The sequence below is a fragment of the Polyodon spathula genome, chromosome 23, assembly GCF_017654505.1.
Source record: "Polyodon spathula isolate WHYD16114869_AA chromosome 23, ASM1765450v1, whole genome shotgun sequence".
In the NCBI taxonomy this organism is placed as follows: Eukaryota; Metazoa; Chordata; class Actinopteri; order Acipenseriformes; family Polyodontidae; genus Polyodon; species Polyodon spathula.
Window position 1 is genome coordinate 2,375,868 of NC_054556.1, and position 27,748 is coordinate 2,403,615.

Here is a 27,748-nt window from a genome sequence, read left to right on the forward strand (position 1 = left end):
TGCTGTGACAATCAGCGGAAAACAAATAAGAGTGGGATCTACAAATGACTTGCTACTAAAGCACTATGTAAATAAGGAATGAGGGAAACAGAGGATGTCTAATGGCTGCCAGTGGGATACCGTGAACATGGAGGACGTCATAACTCACCAGAGTTGTATGCAAGAATGGTTATCCTTGGGAGACAATTAATACGGCACCCCACTAGCAGCCATCAGACCTTCAGAGTGCAGTGTATCTCAGTGGCTAGGAGTGCAGTTACTGCAAGGCCATGGTAATGTGTTTCAGCAGCTCATGGGAGAACGTGCTGGGCTGCAGTGGTGAACACAGTGGGTTTGAGTAGCTCAGTGGTTAGAGTGCTGGGCTGCAGTGGTGAACACAGTGGGTTTGAGTAGCTCAGTGGTTAGAGTGCTGGGCTGCAGTGTGGAAGGCAGTGTGAGTAGCTCAGTGGTTAGAGTGCTGGGCTGCAGTGTGGAAGGCAGTGGGTTTGAGTAGCTCAGTGGTTAGAGTGCTGGGCTGCAGTGGTGAACGCAGTGGGTTTGAGTAGCTCAGTGGTTAGAGTGCTGGGCTGCAGTGGTGAACACAGTGGGTTTGAGTAGTTCAGTGGTTAAAGTGCTGGGCTGCAGTGGTGAACGCTGTGGGTTTGAGTAGCTCAGTGGTTAGAGTGCTGGGCTGCAGTGGTGAACACAGTGGGTTTGAGTATCTCAGTGGTTAGAGTGCAGGGCTGCAGTGTGGAAGGCAGTGGGTTTGAGTAGCTCAGTGGTTAGAGTGCTGGGCTGCAGTGGTGAACACAGTGGGTTTGAGTATCTCAGTGGTTAGAGTGCTGGGCTGCAGTGTGGAAGGCAATGGGTTTGAGTAGCTCAGTGGTTAGAGTGCTGGGCTGCAGTGTGGAAGGCAGTGGGTTTGAGTAGTTCAGTGGTTAGCATGCTGGGCTGCAGTGGTGAGCACAGTGGGTTTGAGTAGCTCAGTGGTTACAGTGCTGGGCTGCAGGGTGGAAGGCAGTGGGTTTGAGTAGCTCAGTGGTTACAGTGCTGGGCTGCAGTGCAGAAGGCAGTGGGTTTGAGTAGCTCAGTGGTTAGAGTGCTGGGCTGCAGTGGTGAACGCTGTGGGTTTGAGTAGCTCAGTGGTTACAGTGCTGGGCTGCAGGGTGGAAGGCAGTGGGTTTGAGTAGCTCAGTGGTTAGAGTGCTGGGCTGCAGTGTGAAACGCAGTGGGTTACAGTTCACTTGGAAATTTTACAAGGTTGATGACTCAGTAATCTATAAAATCGCTGGTGTTCTGACAAAGCCTTTGAAGTATTTTTCTTACATCAGGGTTAAATGGGGGTTTTGTCAAACACTATGCACACTCCAGCATCACCATTTATAAGCCCTGGATCATTCAGCTTAAGAAAGACTATACTTAAGACACAGCAGTATTCTGTACGCCATCTGTTTTTAAAATTGGGTTTGAGGTAGAGCTGGTGTTAGAGCTAGAGATAGGGCTATGTTTATGTGTAGGCTTGGGTTAGGGCCCAGTTTAGGGTTAGGGGATTAAGGTTAGGGCTCGTGGTTGGGTCAGGGTATGCACAGTCTTGTCTCCTCGCAGTTTAAAAACCAAGGAAACCCAATTACCTCCCTCAAAGTCTTAGGAAAGTTATTACCAGGCTTGTTAAACAAGTAAACAGACCAAATATTGTTTGAATGATGTTTCTTTAGAAATCCAGTTTGTTCACATCTAATGATTAAATCGATCTCCCTGTGAACTAAATAATAAACCTGGCAACAGCCATAATGTAATTGGACTGCTGGAGAGCACCCGGTCCTCGAGAGGAAACTGTGATATATATAAAACATGTGAATCAGCTCAGTGACTGCTGAGCCCTGCACAAAGACATGATAACCTAGGATTTCAACCCTAGTGTGTGCACCTATCATCTAGAAACATTATTACTGAACCATTTCAGCTGAGAATCTTTTCATTCTTCAGCTTATGTGGAGTCAGGATATGGATATATTTCAAATAAAATGCTACAGATTAGCTGCTACTTCTGTGTACCTTTAGTGCAAAAGCAGTACATCAGATATGATCATTCAAGATCATTTTTGTAATTGTGCGCAAACAGGCTTACCTCCAGAGCCTTCCGCTTCTTTGCCAGCAGCTTCTCGATGTCCAAGGCCACCTTCTCCACGAGCTCCTTGGGAGAGTTCTTTTTGATCTCGAACTGGTTTCTTTTCTCGTTGTAAATCTGTGGGAAAGAATGAAACAAGTCGTTATTGGGCATTTGAGTCATTGGAGTGGTATTTAGGAAGCTGGCACTGGAGCGAAAGATCAGGAAATGTTTCCTCTTTATTATATGGATGGAACGGTATAAAAAAAGGTGTGTTTTAGTGCTAAGGAAAACATTCCAGTGTAACTTCTATGGAAATCTTGGTAGATTAACATAACAGATACTGATAGGGGAAACTAACTTAACTGGTGACCACTAAAAACAGGCCAGCAGTTAAGTTATTTCCTTCTCTTGATGTTGATAGCTAAACCAGCACTGCAACTTTAAAATCTCCTGGCTTAATTCTGGGCTGTCTTAGCCAAGAACCTGGGCAATAACCAGTTAACTCTGTATGCCAGTGCAAGAACAGCAGGTAATCTTCCAGAAAACTACCAGCTGCTGGGAGTTTTCTGTCAGCGTTGACATGTTAATTTCAAGCAAGCTTTTGAGCTGATTGTACACTGAATCGTTTCACTTGAAAACATGTGTTTGATTTATAGTTAGGGTCTGGCTGGGTCAGGCACAGTGCATAAAGCAGCCCACATCTCCACAAAGATCTGCCGAGTCAAAGGTGAATGTAATGATATGAAAGAAACACATACACAACCTAAAGACAGCAGCAGAATGTAATGAAGAGAGTGGAAGAACATGCTTTGAGAGGTTTGCTTTGTTTGGCTCGTGATTTTTGCTGCTGCAGTCATATGAAGAACAATCATATCTGTTTGTTACTCGGCTGTACTCGTCAGCCGCACATGAATAAACGTGTGTTGCAGGTGCTCTAATCTTTGCTTGTCTGACAGACAGTGTGGTTTTCTGAAGAGCTGGAGTACACAATGCATTCTCTGTAATTGTTTTTTATAGATGTGTAAACAGAGAATCAGAGGTTGTTTTTTTTTTTGTTCGCCCTTACTTGATTTTCTTGTCAGATAGCTATGATTAGTTCAGGCTAGTGAACTAATGTGCTTCATGAATGTCTGTCAAATATTTACATGACAAACACTGAAAAGACCACAATATAAACACTGAGTGTACAAAACATTAGGAACACCTGCTCTTTCCATGAAATAGACTGACAAGGTGAATCCAGGTGAAAGCTATGATCCCTTATTGCTGTACCCTGTTAAATCCACTTCAATCAGTGTAGATGAAGGGGAGACAGGTTAAAGAAGGATTTTTAAGCCTTGACACAATTGAGACATGGATTGTGTATGTGTGCCATTCAGAGGGTAAGTGGGGGAAGACAAAAGATTTAAGTGCCTTTGAACGGGGTATGGTAGTAGGTGTCAGGCACGCAGGTTTGAGTGTGTCGAGAACTGCAACGCTGCTGGGTTTTTCATGCTCAACGGTTTTTCGTGTGTGTCAAGGATGGTCCACCCAAAGGACATCCAGCCAATGGCAGGCCAGTGGTCGAAAACGGCTCATTGATGAAAGAGGTCAAAGGAGGCTGACACGAATTTTGTGGAGCTACAGACAGGCTACAGTTAGTCAACTGACAGTCCAGTACAACACTGGTGCCGAAAGACCCATAAAAGAATGCACAACTCGTCGTACCTTGACAAGAATGGGGTATGGCAGCCGACTACCTAACAGAGTTCCACTTCTTTCAGCAAAACATAAGAAACTGCGGTTGCAGTGGGCTAAGGAACAAAAACACCGGACACTAGAGGATTGGAAAAACATTGCCTGGTCTGATGAATCCTGGTTCCTGCTGTTTCACGCTGATGGGAGAACTAGGGTATGGAGAAAACCACATGAGTACATGCATTCATCATGCTGCATGTCAACATTGCAGGCTGGTGGTGGTGATGTGTGTGTTGTGTTTTCATGGCACACACTGGGCCCCTTGATAAAAGTGAAGCAATGTTTGAATGCCACAGGATATTTGAACATCATTGCCAATCAGGTGCATCCCTTCATGGCAGCAGTGTATCCATCTGCTAACGGATTTTTTCAGCAGGATAATGCCCCATGCCACAAGTCTAGGATTGTCCAGGAATGGTTCCACGAACATGACAGTGAATTCAGCTTACTGCAGTGGCCTGCCCAGTCACCAGATCTCAATCTAGTTGAGCATTTGTGGGATGAGATGGAACAAGCTATTCGGAGTAGAGATCCACTACCAGCCAACTTGACACAACTGTGGGAAGCATTGGAGTCAACATGGGCCAGCATCCCTGTGGAACGCTTTCAACAACTTGTAGAGTCCATGCCCCGATGAATTGAAGCTGTTCTGAGGGCAAAAGGGGGTGTAACTCAATATTAGGAAGGTGTTCCTGATGTTTTGTACACTCAGTATACATACATACATACATGTATGTGTATATATATCCTAAGCCCTGTGCTTTTTATTGAAAGTGTTTCTGATTTTTTTAGTTACTGATTTTCCTCCTCCAAAAAAAAAAAACAACTAAACACTGGAGCAAAAGATTAAAACCTGCCGTTGGCATTGAGACTTCATCATTCTTTGTGCAAAGCTGTCCAAGGGTCATTTTTAACCAGTCCATGATGTGCTCTACATTTCTGAGCCCTATAATGAGATGTAAAGCAAAGCTCCATCTGCCACGCAAAGCAGGGAGGGATGCCCTGTCACAATTCCAACGCGGTTCCATGGCACGGCATGACTGAGCACTTACCCCGGCCAGGGGAAACAGTCAGCCTTTACCATTAAAGATGTCTGATCAGACGAGCCTCTTGTTAATAAGATATCAATACAGCAGGACCCCAGGAAGCTCCCTTCTATTGATTCTGACAGTGATATACTCTCTCCAAGCTGCATGGGGGACCACTGCCTGCACACTGGAGCACATTACAAACTGAAGCCTTTCACCTCTGGGGGGGGGTCAGTTGGAATCTGACAGCTCCTGAAAACCTCGCTATCATGGCCTAAGCTCAGTGGCTATCTGATGTGTTTTAGAATATCATTAAAGTCACTGGGCCATTTGCGAACACACGGCCAACAGTTTTAGAAGCAAAATATTTATAGCACAGGAAGAACTCACAAGCCAATCAGGCTCCTCACAGGGTGTCATTTATTCCACCATAAATTAGCTCTGTGAAGTGAATAAAGTACATTAGAGCAATAATTATCTCACACCTCACTGCCACGCTAATGGTCGACACACAGCAACGAGTGAAAGCCCCAGGTTCTCAGATCTCGCTCGGAACGCTGTAGTCGTCTGTGTAGTTTGACGCTAATTGGTTTAAATTACAGGCACCTGATCATTACCTGTAGTACAACAGTACCAATTTTAATGTCGCCCACTTTAAACAAGCTTCAGTTTCAGAGCTCAGTCTGCAAGGGGGGTGATATTAATTCAGTTTACCTCCTTCTCCACATTATCACTCAAAGTAAAGCTGCACAACTTTAGTTATACTCCACTGTCATTAAAACAAAACCAGGTCATGATAAAACTGGTTGAAAAAATTATGAAATCATAGCATCAGCTATGATAAACTCCCACAGTAGCTGTTTGAGCAGATCTTCCAGCAACTCAGAGAATTCGGGGTTTGCATCAGGGATGCAGATAGAGATTGTGGTACAGAGATACTCTGTACAGACAGAGAGAGAGCGCAAGGTTCTATCAATCTCTGTCGGTGAATCACAGCACTGGGTTCGCTCCAGCACAAACAGCCACCTTTCAGAGATTATTTCAAAGAGCTAGGCTGGTAACATATACAAACACGACTCCAAATCCATACAAAATTTAAGAGGAGCGCCTAGGGTTTTATAATACATGCAGACTTCTTCATCGACACATCAAAATATACAAAGAGCTGCAGATACTCAGTGTAAGAAAAAACTACTCCTTTGAAGCTCATGTTGTACATTCTATTAGACTGACATTCAAGACCACACGCGTCCCATCATCTGCTTTCACCTGGTCTGTATTTCAGCTTTACAGCATGTTGGCTCAATAAACAGTATCAGCATTAACATTGTTTCCACATGTTGTTTGAATCAAATGTATATTGAAACACTATATCAACACTATAATACTGGTACTAACAGAAGAAGAATTGTTTCCTTAGGCAGTACTGTCAAAGGTATCATTATTATTATTATTATTATTATTATTATTATTGGCAATAGAGGTCCAGGGGCAGTAGTCAACATTCCCATTACATTACATCATTCATGAAATAAAAATACAATTTGCATGTTTGTTGCGTGGCTTTGCAGGTCCTCAGATTTTCGATCACTCAACACAGATAATGGACCCGACTCTCTGTTTTGCTTGCATCTGTATAAACCTGACAAAACTAGCAACAAACAATGTGGGTTTGGGCACTGCAGAAGCTGTTAAATTACCATTTCTCAATAGTTTTATATCATCATTTCATTTTTATTTATACCTTCTTGAAAGAAAAATGGAGGCAAACGTTGCACTGCAGCAGAAAGAAAGAAAATTGGTCCCATTATCTGCCTCCCCTGGTCTTGTCCTGCTGTGCTGCGGGTCTAAAGGTTAGCCTCTCATCTCTTTGTGTAGCTGTGCTGTCATTCCTGTGGAGTGATTTCCATTACCTAGATAACCTTTAGAACAGCACATGAGGTGAGCTCCCTTTGGATCACAGAGCCTGTATATACAATTACTCCCAGAGTCTTATCTGATGATTATTCTACAGACAATTAGGCCTGAAATAAAACATGAAAAGAAACTACCTTTTAATACAAACTGATTCAAGCACAGGTTTTTTTTTGTTTTGTTTTTGTTTTAAATCCGGAACCAACTAACTAGCAGTGTTTGCTCAAAAGCAGAGGCAGCCTTGACTGAAAGGAAATGTCACTGATATGCTGTAGGTCTTCTGTTTGTCTATACGGTAGGTTTATAATCAGTAACAGCAGGACTACCCCTGGAATAAACCTGCAAACATACAGTATATGGACACTACTGGTCTATAGCCATGCAAGGGTTAGCATGGAAAATCTGCAAGCTTTTTTTGCTACATAGAGTGAATACTGACTCCTCACACTGAGACAAGGTTCAAAGCTCTGTAACCACTCCTGCAGAGGATCCTGTCTCTTTTGTGTAGTGGCAGAGACGCTTGCTTCTTGTGTGCACTGTCGCTGGTTCAAGCCCTGTATGAACATTTCCATAGTTTACTATTTCCCCCACCCCCTAAAAAGAAGTACTTGCCCATGCTTTACAATGCTTTCCCTATCCTATACCACAGTGTGGTAACGTTTGTGTTGCATACATATAAACACTGTATAACGTTGCAGCAGTTGGGTATATGCTGTAAGAATGAGTGAGTTTGTCTCTGCACTGCAATATCTGTAGTACGAAATGTGCACTTACTTACTGGTTACTATCGGATAACTCAGCTGCTTATTTTAGAAACTCATCGCAAGTTGGCAGACACTAGATATGAATTGGTTCTTGAACCAGAAGCTCAGCTTGGTCAGCTGGAAACATTCACAACTATCAGCTTTGACTAACGCCAACACATGATTACATGCACAGTATAAATAATAATAATTTTTAAAAAAATTACAAAAGATGAATAAAGGGAGTAGGGCTTGATACAAACCATGTTTTATTATTTGATATCCTCGGTTTGTTTTGTGTTTAATCAGTCAGTCAGAGCTGGAGCAGGGAGCTGTGAACCCACCAGACCCTGTCTCTTGCACACCTTATTGACCCGCACGTCTTCATCACTTCCACGTGCTCCCGTTAGCGAGGCTCCGCTGCAGGATCGCACCACCCAGCCTGCTGAAGAATCACTGTCTTCCTCTTCTGACCGCGGACTCGCGAAAAATTTCTCATTAGAAGCTTGCTGGCTTGGAAACCAGAGCGTACACGCTTTTGTGCCTGTCCTCTCGCTTCACAACTGCCAAAGTTTACAGATTTTATTGAAGATTTTAGTCCAAAAGATGATTTTTTGATGTTCGGTGATTTTTCTTTCCTGTGTGTTTAATAATCCTCAATCATGTAACAGTTTTTTTGTTTAACAATTGACTGAGTATTTAGCTCTAATTAACTCTTTACCTGTATTGTCTAATTGACTGCATTGTTTTTTCATGTTTTTTTTTATTTTTATTACCAGTAAAGTATTTTATTGATATGCGAGTTGCAGGCTTGGGGGTTAGGGTTAGGGTTGCACGGTTTCCTTCACTTTATTTTGATATTGTTTTTAGCCCTGCGCACCACAGTTGACTTTGTGATGTAGTGCCAGTTGTTATCTGTTTTGTTTCTATTTACAGCCATACTTCCTCTCCTTCAGCACAATTATCCCCTGTGAGATTTTGAAAACAATTCATTCAATTAAAGCTATACTAACTATCGAATAACATGCAAATAGATACCGATTCAGAATGCCAGTTCAAACAGAACACTACAGGGGGTTAAGTTTAAATATTCAGGAGAAATACATCTACACAACACCTGAATTCATTGCAAGTGTAAAATCAACAGCACAGTCAAAATGCATTGATGATTTCTGAACACTGAAATAGAAACTTCAATTCAACTATTTAAATAAAACGTATACCACAGCATAACTGCAAGGATGTCCTGTGTGCCCCATTTATCAGCTATACAGTAGTATGTCATCAGAAAGGTCTCTATCATATGTCTTTAATAGAGGCAGTTAGATACAGAGCATACCATAGTGCACAGTGATAGGCATGACACATAGATGGAAGAGCTTGTCTGATATTAGAGATAGTGTAAACAGGAAGGATGGATATCTGGCTAGCTTGCCCTTGAAGTTTTTTGCAGGCTGCATTGGCCAGGGCTGCTTTATGATTCAGAAACCGCATCAAATGTAAACGATAACATTAGCAGCTCGCCAGGATCTCCACTAAAGATTCAATGGCAGCTCTGTATTGACACTGCTGTTATCGTTGCTCTTCTCGTTTGAAACGTAGATGCAGTTGTAAGCTGTCACTTCTTTTCTGAGCGCGTCTCCAGGAGGTCTCTGCAGATCACGCATCATTTTCTTCAAAAGGACTTACGATGCTAGGGAATGCAAACTCTGTCTTGACAAGTTAATGTTGATTAAGGTATTATACGGCATGCATAACAGAACAGATGCTTGCCTCATACTGCTTGGAAAGTTAGGAGTATTTGGGATACTGTTTTTTGCACAAGGGGATCTGTCCCTTGAGAATAAAACCACTGCAACTATCTCTATTAGCCTTCATTTGAACCGACAATTATTTCAGATTTAGATTGCATTACGGTACATTAACCTAAGCCTATGTTGCAATACTGTGAGTGTCCCTAGTGGGTATCTGGTGGGATAACAACCTGGTTATAAAGGATTTATAAAACACTGAAGTTATCCAGTGAAAATGATGGCACTGGTCAAACACAACACAAGCCAATAGAGGGAGAAAAAGGAACTACAAGAAAACCATGGTATGTATCACAGTATACAGTACGCAGGGCTGGCTGGTGACATTAGTTCTGGAGATGCTGATGCTCGTTCAAGAGCTCATTATGTTGGCTCACAAAAGTAAAGCCCCTTTCCTGGTATACATTGAATTAAATGCATTACTGCCAGCAGTTAGGGTTAAATGAATTCCCTTTATTTACCCTTCCAATCGTTTCAGCCCTTTTACACTTACCCCGGACAGTAAGGATCACGAAAGCAACTCATGCAATTAACAGCCAATCTCACAGTCAAGAGACCCAATAAAGAGACGATCTCTGAAATCATTTCATGTTAAAAATCACTACAGCATGGCAGCAAAATGAGTTAGAAGCAGATCCAGCAAGTGCTACCAAAAATAGCCACGGAGCAGAGTAACTGAATGAGAGGGAAATCAATCACAGGCAATTATGAGCAGCACTCCAAATCCACAGCTTAAAAAACAACAGAAAACAAAATCAAGAGGGGAAAAAAAAAAAATCAAGAACAGAAACCAAATGAACATCATAGCAGTCACAAGGTGCTAGTTCTGCATTAAAACTGCAGCTACCACCCGAGCATGCATTTAGATCACATTCTGACTCTGAAAAACACAATGATCATTATAAGCCAGAAAAACATGTGAGCTATATTTCACAGCATGGGAAAGCATATCCCACGGGGCACTGGGAAAGGGAGCTTAAAATAGTAATGTGCTGGATCTACAAAAAGCCCTTATTTTAGCATATTTTCCCGAAAAACAAACCACACATAACAGCATAAGAACACCACGCATAACATCAGTTTTGATTTATGTTTGCTACAAAGCCATTCACATTGACGAAGTAGAAGGGCTCTTCCCATACAGAAAGGGCATATGTGCCTCACATATGAAATAGTGTGATATACTGTACTGAAGATATATTAATATGTGTCGCATAGACAGCACTCTGTCCCTAATGTGTGTAAGAAATACCATATAGAACAAACGTGGCATTTCTTACTGATTCCCCTCCTTTACCAGAAGCACCTTGCCGAGCTAGAAATGTGGCACACCCTCTTCTTTCTGTGTTGTAACTGTCTAAACTGCGATGCCTGCTATGTGCCTCCCTTCTGTTATTAAATATTTACTCCTGTTGATTTGAATAATTCCCTGCATTAGTGTTAAATGGAAAATACAGCATGAGTTGGAATTGAAACAATATCAACATTAAAACTGAGCAACTCCACTGTTTATAAAGCCACTTGTTTGCAACGGGTGGCAGGAGGATATCAATATTAACACTGATGCCGCGTCGCTCTGTCCCAGAGTCTTTCACGCTGTTATCACATCCTGCACCTTCAGGGTAGAGAGTTTCAAGCCTCCTCTGTGCTAATCTATGGATATATCTCTGTGCTGCTGCTAAACGTTCCTTATACTGTAGAACCAATGAGGCTCTGTTAGCTGTTGCATGTAGACTGCTCACAGTCATTAGGTGGTTCATACTTAAAAGAAACCAACGTATAACATCAGTGCTTGTTGTTGAATGACTTCACCTAGCATCAGCATTGGCAGTGCCTGTTATGGCATTCTCAGAGATATAGATCAGGTAACAGTCATCTTAGATCACTGCTAGGCAAAGTGTTTTAACCCTTTCAGTCCATTCTGGATGGAACCTCACAGGACTCCTAGGGCCTAGTCTGAGGTAGTGTGTAAATATTAGTACAAAATATGTATTCTGTCCTGTTCTCACATAATCAATAAAAGAGTTATTTTTTCAATGATACAACTTAACATTGACAAAAATAACTATGAATCTTTAGAAAAATCAACGCCGTGGACATTTTAAAGTAGAACAATGCAAAAAGTCAACCTAAAACCATGTCATCAACTCAATACTGCACCAGCACTTTCCCTCCACGGTGTGTGTGCCTTTTACATTTAGGAATTATCAATTTTTTGTTTAATATTTTTTAGAATGCGTTCTATTTCTGAAAATGTGAATGAATAGCACCACCAAACGGGTCTTCAAACTATACTTAATAAATACACGAGCTACCATAGAAATGCAGTGTACATAGACTTCTTATTTTAAAGCTTGTTCATCTGCTTAAAACAGTGTTTTAAACATGGAACCCGTTCCAGCTCTCAGTAGCAGAGCCGCTCACTTGCCCTTCACCATGCTGACTTTGTTTAGCCAACTTTTGTTCGATTTACCGATGAGGAGTGCAGCTGCCTGGTCCCTTTGAGTGACAGCTCTTGCATCTGCCCGACAAAACGTTGAGCAGATCAGGGTTATTCCAGACAATCATTCCCTCTTTACATCCCCGATTGAAGTGCAGTCCATCAGATACTCTCAGATATCGCTTTTGAGAGTTGAGAAGCCCCTTCATAATGCACCTGTCAGATTGCAGAAACAGTGGCTATATGGTTATCCTGACTACAAGGTTGAAACAAGGCATTTAGAACCTATTCCTTTTCATTTATTACCCATTTTATGGCCTTATTTTGTTTTCGCCAGTTACTTTCCGAATTGATGCAATGACCTTTAATGATTGGTTTTCTGTTTGCAGTCCTAAATCAAACCATTTCCCTGTGCCATGCGAGATAGTCGTCATCGCTCAGGCAAAATAAACAGCATGATAAAGCCCCTGACACACGCGCCATTATTCTTAACAGTGGGTTTTAATCGGTAGTAGACAGAGATTAGCATGCTTTACCGAACACCGGTAATCTGTTCTGAAGGTGTCTTCCTGTCTTCCTAAGGTTAGTCTCTAGGGTGTGTCTTATTCATGAGCCTAGTTGCTTGTGTGATGGTAGTGTTGTGTGATGCACTGTCGTTGAGGATTCTGTCCTGTCCCTTGTCGGTGAGATGAGATTAAAAGCTTTAAAAGCAGAAATACCAGTGAGCCCAGCTGTTCTGCATAGTGGTTTAGATACTCGCTTGTGGTGGGCGGGGTCGAAGGTTCGCACACTGCCATCATCCTTTTACATTAGAGCTGTGACTTGGATCGCATAGATTGACTTCTATAGACAACTGTAACGCATTGTGTTATTTTAAATGTTATTCATACAGTACAGCAGGTGGCTGGGCGTCCCAGATGTACTGTTTTCATGCAGTTCTCAGGACTGTCAGGGCTCAGTAAAATGTAGTACAATACAATGCTCTTTTTCCTACTTTTCCAAAATTCTATTAGACAGCCGAATTACATTATAGGGGAAAAAAAAATAAAGCAATTGCCGGCTTACCTCTTCATTTCCCTCCCTTGATTAAATGTTTGAGGTTGGATAGCTTCTCAGGGTAAGACAGCTTTGGCAACTTCAGTAGTCCACGCATGCAAATGATTTTATTCACTTAAACAGCCTTCATTTAAGTGGTTCAGCTGTAATTGAAGCATCCTTCAATCCGGGGACCCTGTCAGCCGTTGCACAAACTGCACATCACAATTTATTTTCATATTTAAAGCCCTGTATAATCCTTAATCTCTGTGGACTGTAGAGACATATGTGGTGAAAAATGTTATTTCACACAAACAAATTCAGCTGAAGCCCTGTGATATCCAAGTGTTTAAGCTTTAGATGCACATTATGCTAGGCATGTAGATTACATTATATAAAGGTGCTGTCTTCATTAAAAGCTTTCAGCAGAAACAGAGTAGCTGTTTGAAAGTGATTTTTTTTCTCTAAAAAAATTACCCTCAGCAATAACACACATCTTTTTTTTTTCTATTAACCCATTCAGTGCCATTGTACTCATTTCAGGAGCATTTCTAACTACCATCTCCCTGTTATTTTAGTCTTCTCTTTAAACTATACTGTTATGATAACTTACTCTAATTTGGTTAACTGCAAAAGTTAAGTCAAAATGCAACTGTGAATTCTGAAACTTTGCTCTACAGATGCTTTTATGATAAAATAAGAAACTGAAACCGAAAAATGAAACATTTCTTGATGTTTTCCTCCCCGCAGCGAGGATAAAGCTCAATGTTTTATGTGTTGCGCTTACCTGGAGTGAAATTTCACTGGTCTGATTACAGGTACGTCTTGACTGTCCTCAAAATAGTTTGCGGCAGATTGCGGCCCAAAATGAAAGATTTAAAACAAAATCCTCTGAAGTAAAAATGATTTAAAATGTATCAAATGACATACACTCTTTCAAAGAACATTGTATTTGGTACTTAATGGGTTAATTTTAAATAGAAGTGATAGATGGCGGAAATAAAGTCTGAAAAACAGAAAAATAAGGCTTTTCCACAGCAGGACAGTCAAACACAGTACAGCCTGGTGCCGGGACAAACTCAGTGCTTGATAACAGATGAAGGATTACAACAGTCCAGATTGAACCCTTCTATTCATCGACCCCAGGGCAGATTCCTCGGGGGAGGGGAAGTGCAGGGATCCGTTTCGCTATTTCGAGAGGAGGAATCCGCAGCACCCAGCACAGAATGCTTGTTATCTTCCAGTAAGACAGACTCGGCGCTGGCTGTAGATTCACTGATCGGTGTAGAGGCAGAGCTTGCAAAAGGTGAGCAATTAACACCACCGAAGAACCAGGACAGGGGCCCACTTTCTATTTACAAGACAGATGCAATGTGGGCAGGTGGAGTGATCAATTTAGCGCTCATTCAAGGGGAAGTTTTTAACGGCCTTGTGGTGACTGTGTGTTCCTTGCTAGCCAAGCTACAGCTGTGTTACCGGTAGTTACAGCAGAGGGCAGGAAGCTGGGGGAGTTTTGGTTTGAATCCCAATCCTGGCACAGGATCATTTAGGATAATAATTTACCTTCTAGATGAACATTTCATTTCCAACAGCTGCTTGAGCAAACAGACCCTTTTGGAGCAGTGTGAATAATTTAAAACCTTGTGATTTTGTACAGAGAATGATCATGTATTACACGCACAGAGGGCAGAAAGACCTACAATCCTAGTGGCCGTACAATCTTAATGGTCATTTACAAAACCACCTCACTTCAAAACTGCATCTTTTCAGTGGTTAATAATGATATTAGTCAGTAAACCTTTAAATAGAAGGGATGTGCGAAAACTCAACTCATACTGGGAATTGTCTTCAAGCACTGATAATAAATTGGTTTCAAAACAAGAAAAGCTGCCTTCTCAGTACACAGGTTCTGCAGTAAAAATGTCTTGCCTTGGGCAAGAAACAAATATTCTTCCAATCGTCTTTTAAACTGTGCAAGTCAATTGCCATTAATCGGTACTCAACACAGAAGACCTTACGAGGCATTCGCTTTTAATGTTATCTCCACACACTTCCTGATAAGAGCTGGTTAGCATGCTGAGCAACAGCGCCCTGCGATGGTCCTAGAATCCTGTATCAAACACATTATCATACACATTATCATGTTATGTTCTTCTTCTCCGGTACGCAGCGCTTGCTCTGGGTTGAGGGGAGGCTGTATGTCTCTGTCCTTCGCTCTCCATCTCGATCCCATATCCAGGAGTCTTGGCACACTGTTAGCTGAGTTAATCACGGTGAGATTAATTACTGCTGACAGAATCTCCCTGTTTCCTGACATTCTGCCACATCCTCGTTGCGCTCCGTGCAGGGCACAAATCACCCTCCTCACAGACCAAACAAACCTTTCACAATTATTCTGAATAAGAGGACAGAGCTCCCTGGAGTTGTCCTGCCAGCAGTACGGAGCGGCATTTGAAAAGTAAAAGTGTTTCTTATATTATGAACAAAAAATAAATAAATGTACCCTGTTGCAGGGAGGATGCAGTTTTCTGTTTTTCTGAAAACCCACTGAATACATATGAATTAGAATGCATTACATAGTGGCCCTTACACTGTCATATTCAGTGACAGATGAGAATGTGTGAAGTTGAAATTTGCAGCAGTGGGCGTTAACATTGAGCCATTCACCAAAACACCAAACAACATTGTAATACATTATGCATCATAGGAAACCATTGGTAATCAATGGGAAGCATGACACAAAAAGAAAAACATTAAAATGGGAAGCGAATGTATGGGAAAGTGAAGGATAGCATGATAAACTGTACTGCAGGTGTTTAGATGAGCATGCTAAACAAAGTAGCAGCATATTGTATGCAAAGCATGACAGAGTACACAACAGAAACTGTTCAAAGAATCACAGTGATGTATTTTGACAAAGCTAAATTTTTTGATGGTTATCACAGGCAGCCAGCAATGGTATATTGTGACAGCGCTTCCCAGGGATGTGGCTGTAATAGCTGCTGCGGTTTCAAACACAGAAACCTCCTGTAGCTGTCGGGGTGAGTGCAGTGTACAGCAGGACTGCACACACCTGGGGGTTAATCCAGCGAACAGAGGATGCGTCCAAATTAGCTTGAATCAGCCTGAGCACTTTGTTTGTGCCTCTTCTGAAGGCCTCTTGTCTCATTGACTAATCAGGACTCAATTTGTTGTGGCTCTGATTTGTTACTGATGAGGATTCAGGGCTGTCAGTCTTCCTGAGTGACTGCTCTAGCATCTCCAAGCGAAACAGACGATGCTCTCTCTCTCTCTCTCTCTCTCTCTCTCTCTCTCTCTCTCTCTCTCTCTCTCTCTCTCTCTCTCTCTCTCTCTCTCTCTCTCTCTCTCTCTCTCTCTCTCTCTCTCTCTCTCTCTCTCTCTCTCTCTCTCTCTCTCTCTCTCTCTCTGTGTGTGTTTGACTGAGCTGACTATCTGCTGCTCTGATAATGTATATGAGGAATATCCTAAAAATGTAAAAATGTAATGTTCTTGATATATACAGTAAGGCTGAACCGTTAAGCTCACAGTTCTGACTGAGTGCACTCCACCACAATGAGCCATTCCCCTGCCTGTTCTCCTCTCACCATGTGATTCGCACTGGCAGGGGAGGGGTTGTGTGAGAGTCTGAGTAGGAGTTTTCCTCCAGAATCCTCTGTTACTATCTCAGTGTCTTTGTATTGTAATATCGAACCCTGAAAAAGTACATTGAGAAAGTTGCAGTTTACCATGCTTTATTCCAGCAAGCGAGGCGACAGCATGCTTAAGGATATCGGAATATTTATTTAAGGGAATGAATGTGGCCCAGGATCTCATCCCCCTGTCAGAGTTTAACCAAAGCCAGCTGATTGGACCCATCAGCCCTGCAAAGGAGATGCAAGGGAGGTGGAGGGGAAAACCACACAAGCAATCATGATAATGACAACCAAAGAAGCAGGGCAGCTGCCAGCACTGAGAACATCACTGGATGTCCTACAGCATTACCTCTATACACATTCCAGCATGCTTTACCAGCATTTACCCAACTGTACTGTCCTCTGACGCTGCTTTCCTACCCTTGCTTTTCGCATGGTATATGACACTGGTATTTGAAAAGCTGTCCTCAACTATGATGCACTAGAGGACTGTTATTCATCGAATTAATAAAAGCATAGAATGCAATTGAAGTTTATTTCAAATTACTTGTGTAATTTCGTGGATGTTAACATGTTTTCAATTATGGATGGTCAAGAGACTTGTACTTCTATTCATGAGAAATTCATCAATATTTCACCGGACCTCAACCGATATGTTTAGAAAAAAAAACAAAAAAAACTGTTGCGCTGGCAGGACCAATATTACAAAATGTATTCCCTTTGAGAACAAAATATGACCCTAATTAAAACAGACAGAGGGAGCATGTGTATCCCCAAGTGTCAGGACCACAGACCTGAAAGAGTGAGTAATGCCGTAGTGCTGAGCTCTGCTGCAGTATTTGTTGAGCTATTTATACAGGATTACTCAATATGGACACCTGCAAGATATCATTTCATCCTCGCGCTGCAGTTCACACCTGGCTCCTACTCTTTTCTTAGCCTGGTTTTTGAAATGCCCGATTTGTACTTCGGCTCACAATTGCATCACCTAATGTAATGATAAGGAAGAGTGAAGACAAACCAAGGACCGCTGGACAAGCCAATCACCAACAGATATTACCAAGCCAATGAGCCCTGGAGGCAGGACCCAGCCGGGGAGTCTGCCTGGACTCGTCGGGTTCCTGGCCAGTGGTGTTCACTGCTGGAGATCAATAAGGCAGGCTAGTGTATCCCGAGCTAACTTTCCTCCCTCACCCTGCAGGAGAACAATGGAGCCCACACACCTTGTGCCTTCTTTTAATGGGGAGCGCATTTATCACTCCTACATAAACGCTATGAGCAACTCAGAGTGTCCCTGAGATTTGGTGGCTTTCGGAGGCTGCCAATCGGTGCAGTCTCACCTCCGCCCCCCGTGTGCTCTGATGCTCGCTCTCCACTGCCCAAGCATCTCCTAATTCACAGTCTGTCATCTAGAGAGCCGTGGGAAGCCCGAGCAGATGCACTCAAGTCTGCCTGCCAGCTCACCACGGCATTGGCGGATGAGAAATCTTTTTTTTTAGCTACATGCACTCCTTTTCCAGACTGGCAGGGGTCCAGCTTTAACACCTCAGAAGCAACGTGTACAAATATGTTACTAACATGATGGCACTAGTTTACCAGCATCACAGAGAATATGCAATGCCAGAGACAAGCCGTTCAGGAATGATCACGTTTTTTAGAAAGCATTTACTGCTGTATACTATGGCAAAAGGTTAGTGAAGTGTAGCAATCGTTTTATAGAAAAAGGCTGATGCAGCTTCAAGAGGTAAAAGTATGGCAATGGATAGGGGTGCAAATATAGAATGGTTGTGTAGATGATGTAGAGTGTTGGTAAAATTGAGATAAATGTTGTAAAGCATAGTTATAACAATACCATGGGGGAAATGCTACAGTACGACAAAAAGCATAGCTGTGTCAAAAGCCATGCAAAGCGCTGATCAATATAAGTCTGGTCAATCATGAGTATGAATATATCATAGTCCAAGAAAAAAAAACTAAAAACACCTCAGCTCTCGCTTGTATTACTGTCATCGATTGCTTTTATTTCCAAAACTGGATTTGAGTCAGAAAAATAACATCCATGAATTAAAGCTGACCTAAAGAACTGTGCTTATCAGCTACATGTGCCAGAGGCATTTGTGCAAACAGTGAAAATGTAGTATTAGTATTCTGGAGTATAGCTGAACTGAGCGTCTTGATTCTTCAAAATTCTAAATGTGTCTCACCTTTAATCATATGAGCATGAAATAACTCATAAACTGTTTGGGTTTTTATATGAGAAGCCAGTCTGGCTCTTTTTACTGCATCTCAAACACGAGCATCTTAAATAAAACAATAAGCAGTACTGGGACAGTGTTGGGACACAGGGGACAAAGGGCATCCCTTATGGAAGTTTACCATAGGTGAGCAGCTTCCTTGGCCTTTTCCCATAATATCGTTATGATTTCCATGGATGACGGTGTGATTTACTATGCTATTCCAATGCTCCTTCGCGATTCACCATGTGTGCTTGTGCTATACCATGTTTTCATTATGCTTTAACCTGCAATATATGATTTCACCATGGTCTATCTCAATACGGTTTAACAAAGGGCTAGTACATGCTGTAACTTTACTCATGACAATTTAACAGAATATCTTGGAAAAGATTATCTTTTATTCCGTTTCTTTCAGCAAGGTCCAAAGAGTAAAGAATGAACGTGAGAAATGAGAGCAGGGGACCTCGATCAGCTCTCTAATAAAACTACCTTGATATAGCTGAAAAGCCTTTGTGCTGCACTCCACACACTAACCAAAATAAATCACGCTTTTACAGTGCAGTTCATGACCATACATTACCAGCCACGCAATTAATCAACTTAAAGCTGCGTTGCCTCACAATAATGTTGCAGTTTGTCCACTAATATGTACAGTATATATATATATATATATATATATGCACACACACACACACACACACATCTCTGATGTCTGTTTACCACATTCTAACATAGCCTCTTGAGCTCACTACAGCATCAACACACCTCGTTGACAGTCCAGAATGTTTACATTCCCTAGAGGTACTTTTTAGCTGTAGAGACACATGAAACCTTGTAGGTGCACCACCGTTTGTGAGCCACATAGCTATGATTGTGCAGCACCTTGCTGAAGCAGTAGGAAGGAAACATTCAGGCTCTGGAAGCAAATAAACAAGGGAATGGCCCAGTGAAGTTAAGTAGGATTTTACTGGATGAAACAAGGTTATTTACAGCCATGTGATCTGCGTGGGAGCGATGAAGGCCATGGGTATGCATGCACTCCACTGTAGAAGATGTCCTACAGGAAAAACAAAACTGCAGAGACAAGACATCGCCTTTGCATGCCTGCCGCCCTGCCTGCCTGCCTGCCTCTCTGCCTGCCAGCCGAAGAGACAAACCAGTACTAGAATGTCACACATACTGTGTATTCTGGCATGCCTGACCTCATGTGTCACAATAGCACTCACAAGCAGGAAAAGCAGTGTCAATTCTATGATAATGATTTATTTATCTAAGTTCCTTTCTCTATCAGGAGGAGCACAGGAAACAGGATGCACTAGCATGCATGGAATTCCTAAAGGGGAGTTCTCCCTCGCTCCTTGATTCTCTAACCCACTATTATTAGGATCTGTGCCTGGTTTAACAACAGGAACCCCACTAGTTCAAACTCTGTAGTCCTAACTCAAATCTAAAATAAACTACACATTCCGGTCTTGCACACTAGTTCTCATTAGTTCTGTTCAGTTTATTTCCACTAAGCCGCTAAGTCAACTCCGTGAGCAGCGTACGAGTGCAGCATAACCCTGTTGCCTGTCAGGTTCGACAGAAAGGCTAATCAGGGAGGGTAGCAGGTAGCGTGTACCAGTGTCCTCTCACTGCAGGGTCAGCTGGCTTTACACCAGAGCTGGAGACAGAGTGCAGACAAACAGACAGGCATACAGACCCAACATAGCCTACCAGCACACTCCCAGTCTATCTATATTTTATCCACACAACAAACCCCTTTACACCTCCTGTCTGACAGCAATGAATACCTCACAGCAAGCAGCAGCAGACACAATTGACCTGGCTGTGTACCCATTTTAAAACAAACAACATTTACCAAACAGTGCAAGCATAATAAAACATTACATAACAACAGCACGCCCCTATCAGATATCCTGTTCCTAAAGCACCGTGTTCACCCTTCTGTTCCTAATCGTGTAATGCTTCATGATGCGTGCTCTGTCAGCTAAACTCTCATCAATTCAATTTTTTGGATGCAGTGTGACCTGGTCAAGTGTTCCAGTTGTTATATTTTTCCAAACAGAAAATCTGAATTGCAATTGCATTGCTGCCACGACATTTAACAACGACTGACGCTGTTCACTAAGAAAGAATTGGAAGACATTGCAAGCAAATAAAAACATGCAAAACACAGCCTTAGCATTCCCTATTCTATGATTCACTAATTAATCTTAGTTGCAAAGAAATCTCAACACATAAGGCTAGTTAATTAAAATGCACAGACATAAAATAAAAAAGTAATATACTTTACTTATCAGCCTGCAGGGGGATACAGCTTTCATATTCCCTATCTGCATAATTAATCAATCATACAAGGGATAGCTGAATTGCACAAAAGTATGTGCTGTGGGGGGCAGGTGTTCCTTCATTTGCATACATTTTGCATTTGACATCCGTATTGATTATCATTATTAGTTGCATGAGGAAAGGAACAGCATGTGGGGTTATTACCTTGCAGATTAATCTGTGACCTCCAGCACGCTGTGACTTTGAAAGGTAGTTGGCCCCATAGGCCAGTTTTGTACGGGGCTCATGAATGCTGGCTGGCTTGCTTGCTTATCAGCTCTTTCTGCATACGTCGCAAGTGGTCTCCACTTCACACAGGAAAGGTTAATTAATACAATGCATTTCCTGTCTGCAATGCCGAGCAGTTTGGATACAATACAAAGTCTAATTATACTTAATTGGCTCTCATGTAAAATGTCAATAGGGTGATTGCTTTTCAAAGTGATATCATTATGGGCGCATTCGTTTAGCGATGGATCAGCTGAACGAACATCAGTGCAGGGGTAATGAAAAAAAAGAAACAATCAACAAACTGTTTTTAAAAACAAAAAAAACATCACAAACAGCCAAATCCATTCAAACGAGAAGCCATGAGTTCAACCATCCAGGAATCCAAGCCGTTAGCCACCTTATTGAAAAGAAAGACAACGTGATGATGGAAAGCATAGGAGCCTTTTATCAGAAAAAGACAGCAGGAATCTCTGGGATTACAGCTGTGTTCTCTCTCCACAATTCAGGGAAGCTTCCCTCTTTCTAACAGGTGAAGCTGATGACAGTAGTTGAAGGGGAGTCTGATTGGCTTGTTAGCCCCACATGGTTTGGGGCTGGTGTAATACACCGCATGAAGCACTATGGCAGGGGTGTCCAATCACGGTCCTGGAGGTCCTCTCTGCACCAGGCTCTCCAGATATACTGAGATCATGAGTTGCTTCAGGACCTGGCTGGAGGTTTCATTGATTCAATTAAACAATTAAGAACATGGCTGGAACAAATTGCTGGTCTGCAAGGAGCAGAGCTGCTCATCTCTGTACAACAGCCTGCATTCACAAAGTTAACTTGAAATATCGAAAAATAAAAAAAAAGGTATTTGTGATAATTATCCCTTACGTAATAGATGCTTTATTGGTTTTCATAACAGATTCTTAAAGCAAAGGGTTATCCAGTTCTGTCTGTGCTGGTCAGAGTATGCACCCATGATGCATGTATGAGAGCCCAGTTACACTTCTTAATGCATAGATCTAAATAATGTGTAAGTAGACAGCTGCTATTTCACTGCAACTACAAAAAAAAATCATGTCAAGAGCTCCACAGAGGCATGTTTCAAGCCTCTATCCCTTTAAAATATATACATAAGCACAAAGCAAATAGAAATGAATGGCTGCAGACCTAAAGGGATACTTATCCCAGCTTCTGTCACATGAAATAATGGTAGACTGGGAAGAAAATTTGCATAACTAATTTGCAGCTGACCCGAGACAGCTGCTACCAGCACCTTGAACACTAAATATTGTGACATTTTGGAAAGTTCACTTAGCACATAGAGATTAATATATAATATTAACTCAGAGGAAATTGATGTTTTCTCCTATTAAGGCAGATTGTGGGCCTCTCACCCTGATTACCGGATTTTCTTGCTTGTTTTTTTTTTTTTTTGCACGGTACCAATCTAAAGACTGCAGCTTCCCTTGGCTCCATCGGTGGATAAGCTGCTTTCCTAAGGGATCTTATCATTCGGAGAAACAATTAGAGTTAAGCAGAATGCCTTTCCCAGGAAAGAACAATACTTTCTTTCAATTTCACCTGCTGTGAAACACCTGTAAATGATGTCCCGCCAGCAGGGGGGTTGGTAGGGCTCTCTTTCAAACTCCCTGTTCCTAAAATGTTTTTTTCTACAAGCCTAGCAGTAATTCATTCCCCTTCATGGATATCATGGAATGCACAGAGCTTCAAAGACTATGGGAAACAGTGCAAATGCCATACTTTACTCTTATTAACTCTCCCTGCCAGTTTGCAAAGAATGTATAACTATTGACAACTAGCAATTCTGGAAACACCAATGAAACTGATATTTACAACAAAAGCTTATAATGAAACAAACTTTTTAAGAATGTGAAGAACTATATTTTGTATTATATTCTGCAGTTTTATTAGCGAGAGCTTGTGTTGGGCTCACTTTGTTGCAAACACAGTGAACAGCACTGGCAGCAGAATAATAAGGTCATGCCAGTAACATATCCCATGGGCCCTGAGCACAATAAACAAGGAAATTGACTATAAGGGGATCACTGCACATGTTTCGAACAGAGAAGACCTGATCAATATCTGGCTATTGGTTACAATGGGATAGTGTTATCAAATCACACAGACACAGGATAATGCCATCAACTCACACAGACACACAGGCAAATGGCTTCTACAAGTCATAAAAAAGTCAGATGTTAACAGCATGTAATAAATATCACCCTTGTTTTTCCTGCTTTATTATACAAATCCTTCGATTTTTTCCATTTTCAACCCCTGTGCTGTCATTGCACTCAATAAATCGTATGGCACAGCACTGACCCCTGCTGGAAGAGGTGGGGCAGGAGCTGGTGCCAATCAAAGCTTTGCAGAAAAGACGCACCTCTGTGATCCACTGAATAGGTGTCATTTCAGAATAGAGATGCAACATCAAAAAGAAAAATGAAACCAATAATACAATACTATTTCTAAGAAACATTAGAAATGGCTGAAATGACTTTTTCTGTACAAACAGAAACTCCTGCAATAGCTGTCAATAGGATGCAGGGCTCCAATAAGCAAGGGAAATGACAAGTGCAATGTGTTTAAATTGGTCTGGAATGATCCATGACAATTCTTCAATAATTACAGCATGTATACCAGGGAGAAGGCTGGGTGTGAACTGGTGACCTCCATGCAATTGCAAGCCAGCACTTTAACCACTATGCAAACAAGGTAGGCTGGTCTGCCTTAGTGGTTTTAGAGCTTGTATCTCACTAGGGGGACAACACCATCCGTAACAGCAGTGCATCGCACAACACTGCCTGCCCGTTGTCAGCACTCTGTCAGAGTCTATCAGATATGGCCGCATATTCCTGATTTGTTTTGTACAACCCCTGTATTGCCAGGTATTCGTTCCCTTCCCAAGATGTATGATCTCATTTTCACGAGCACTGTGTCGACAGTGTACTGCATTACAAAACAAATCCATCTCAATCAGTAAACTGGCAATCATCAATCAGTTAAACGAGACGAGATAAAGGCACACTGCTCAATGAATATCTCTCTCTCTCTCTCTCTCTCTCTCTCTCTCTCTCCCTCTCTCTCTCTCTCTCGTTGTCTAATTCATTCCCAATTGCATGTTAGGTGAACAGAGACAATGGTGACTAACTGACATGTCATCTCATCAGCACTAAAAGTCCCTCAGCTTTTTAAATCTCACTGAATCAATCGGCAAGTAAAAATTCCTAAGCTTCTGTTGGTCGTGCTCATGAGGTCCAGGTATTTTCTTCATTCATATGTGCAGCTTGTAGCTGCAGTGTTAACAACGTGTGTTTGCTAATGGATCTTACTTGCCAGTGTAACACTAGGAGGCTTTTCAGGTTGTTTTTTTATTTTTTATTATTATTATTTTTTTTAACAAACTGTTCTTAATTTGCAACTTGTTATAACCAAGGCTCAAAGGAGTGCTAAGCAAAATCAATTTTTCTTACCCCTTATTAGCACTGGCAGCATTATACACCGAATGTCTGTTGAGATTTGCAAGGTTTTTTTATACTTTTATGATGATTTTTCAAGTACAGCACTGCTAATAAAAAAGAAAAAATGCATCTTCCTGGAACAAAGTAATCTCCTTCATGGTAGGTCACATGACCTGACAGCAGCTAGACCATTGCTGTGAAACTGAGCTACAGTGCATTACAGTACAGGAAATGATTCAGTACCAGGAAGCTGCAGCAACTTTTCATTCCAGTTTTCAAATTCCAAACTGACGTATAATTTACTACCGAAGAACCGAAGGACCAGAAGAGACACCAATGCTAATGCTAATAAAAGGTAAGAGAAAAGATCAGCAGTCCTTTAAGAACATTTTTCTTAATTTACTGGCAAATCCCCAACGGTCTTTTGTGATTTACTGTATATGAAAAAAAAAACATGAATACAGCATGCACAAAAAGTTATTTCTTTTGCCTCTGTATGCATTTCAAGCAACGCATTTTCAATAATTTCTTTACAGTATTTGTCCCAGCATCAATGCTTCTTTGCACCAGAACTATCACTTTTCTGCTCTACCTATGCTATGCAGCAGACCTGGCTCAAACTGCATGTGTTTATAAAACTGTTCTCAAGAGCATATTCAGAGAAAAAAGGAAAATACTGCCATGGTAATACCTATGGGGTAGCCCATAGCGCATTGTTCATAATAACAGGCTTTCAAGTAGCCTCATTGCAGACACTGCTCGACATAACTATGCCTGCATTTTTTAATAGGAGCATATCTCACTGCCTTTCCATGCAAGCCGGACAAAGGGGGACTGAAAAATACTGCTAGGTAACTGCTTACTTATTGACCTTTTACAAGATTCATTCATGCCAGGAATACAAAAGGCACCAATAAAGCTACTGAAAGGCAGGTTTTCATGCTATTTGTTATTACTATTATTCTAATAATTGCAACAGGGACAAAAGACGTGTCAGAGTGAATAGGAATCAGATCAATTTACTCAGACATACAGGCTCTCAAGACAGGAACATGGGTTTCTGTAACAAGCTGAGAAAAGAGACTGCCAGCTGAACAGCTATCCCAGTGAAGAGGTCTAGGACCATAGGTGGCAAGAAAAAAACTGGCAATGCCTAAGTGCTACTGGTCTATGTATGGGGCGTCTGTATGGATAAAGTGCTACTGGTCTATGTATGGGGCGCCTGTATGGATTAAGTGCTACTGGTCTATGTATGGGGAGTCTCTATGGATAAAGTGCAGTTGCACTGAAGTAGTGGAGTGATGGTGGACTGAGGTGTGTTGCAGATACAGAGCCATTACATTGCAGACTAACTAAATTGCAATTTAGTCCCAAAGAAATGGTACCACTTTATGGAGTATGGATTAACCCCTAAATAATATTTATACTTGTACAGTTTATGGTATATACCTACCTGTAGCTTGAATATAATAACACACATTTGAACCTGAATCTATTTTTGTGTTGCCACACAACTCCACCTTGCATGCTGTTGCAAAAATGCCAATGAAAATCATAGGGGTTGAGCTACAGAAAGATACTCATAATAACCTGTTGTCACAGTTTTTTTTCAAGAAGTGGACGGCAGCAAAATGATTGTGAGGGTGAAAAAAGCATTTAAAACAAGTGTCAAGCTGACCCTGTTCTTCTCACGCCCGCTTTATGTGATTGACACTCCACTACCAGAAGAAGAAAAGGGGAGTGCATTCGCTTTAAATAATGTAGCCACCAGATGAATTCTAAAATGTAGCTATGGCAGCTTCATACACTTTGATTGAATTGCAGACACGGTGAATTGTACACATTTCAGAACAACTCATGCTGCGATTAAAATAGAAATCAATATCAAAGGGCTGTAGTGAGTATGTTACTGCATATGCTATTACCCTACCTCTGCTTTCTTTACTACAAGGGTCTGCCTTGTGGGTTTTACATGGAAAGGAAAAAATAACTCTATCGATCCAAGGACTTTGCTTTTGAACAGGAGGATTAAAACTGCTTTACCGCTCTACAGTACAGAGCTGAGGCGAGCTGTCCCTGAGGAGCTCTGTTAATGAGCTGCTGCAGCACTGTATTTGTGTTCTGTAGATGGAAAGCGTGCTGTAGGAGTGCCAAAACACTGCAATAAAAACATAAGAATATCCACACAGCAATTAAGGGTGATTGAAGGCGAGTCGTCTGTCTATCTTTGAATTTTTAATGAAGTGTGCACTGGGGAGGGTGGATCAGGTATCGTATCCACGGTAACGTGGACAGTCCTCCTTGGGCAAGAAGCCACCACACAGGAGGATCAGCCAGGGCTCCCTCGCTGTTTGAACAGCTGATATTGTAACGGTCAGTGCTGTGTGAGATGCGTTGTTGTTACTAAGATGAGGTTAAAGGCTCTATGACCACACCTCACAAGGTGTTACGTTACTAAGGTAACGGTCGTCTTCTATTTTTGAGGCTAGTGTTACAAACCACTATTCTTTTGTCCTAAATTTCTGAATTGTTTCTTTCTTTGATATTGCTTTCATAAATTGTATTTTAGTGGACACCTTGATAAATCAGGCCCCTTGTTCTATGTCATGTTTATTTGGCGCATGTTCATTACAGTACTGTATGTAGTACTAGTATGTACAACAGAAGATTGTAAATGTATTACTTCAAAGCATCCTGAAGAAAAATAAGATTCACAATCTGGGATTAGAACACAGATATTGCTACTGTACACTGCTGAAGGCACCATTTTTGAAGATATCTTCCAAATGCAAATGAAACGGCTCATGCTGATTTAAATGATCTTGCAGCCATGGCAGTTAAAGTTTTGGATTTAAACACAAAATGGAAGCAGTAGCAAATCTTCAGCTACATTGTCAAACAGAAAGAGAATGAGACAAACCCCACACAGGCCACCGTGCCGAGGTCCCGTGCTTTTCTTTAAAGCAGTGTATTGGTGTGCCGCTGTTTTAACTTTAATCCGATTTCGAAGGTTATTTAAATGAGGCACG

At 41.6% G+C, this 27,748-nt stretch overlaps 1 protein-coding gene across 1 annotated transcript in view; it reads right to left on the bottom strand.

Annotated features, from left to right (window-relative positions):
* Nucleotides 1-27,748, bottom strand: part of LOC121298155 (voltage-dependent calcium channel subunit alpha-2/delta-2-like) — a 208,196-nt gene that overhangs the window by 154,803 nt on the left and 25,645 nt on the right. Inside the window, exon 3 of the mRNA XM_041225052.1 lies at nt 2,108-2,224. Coding sequence (XP_041080986.1) covers nt 2,108-2,224 — 117 coding nt within the window. The remainder of the gene's footprint in view (nt 1-2,107; nt 2,225-27,748) is intronic.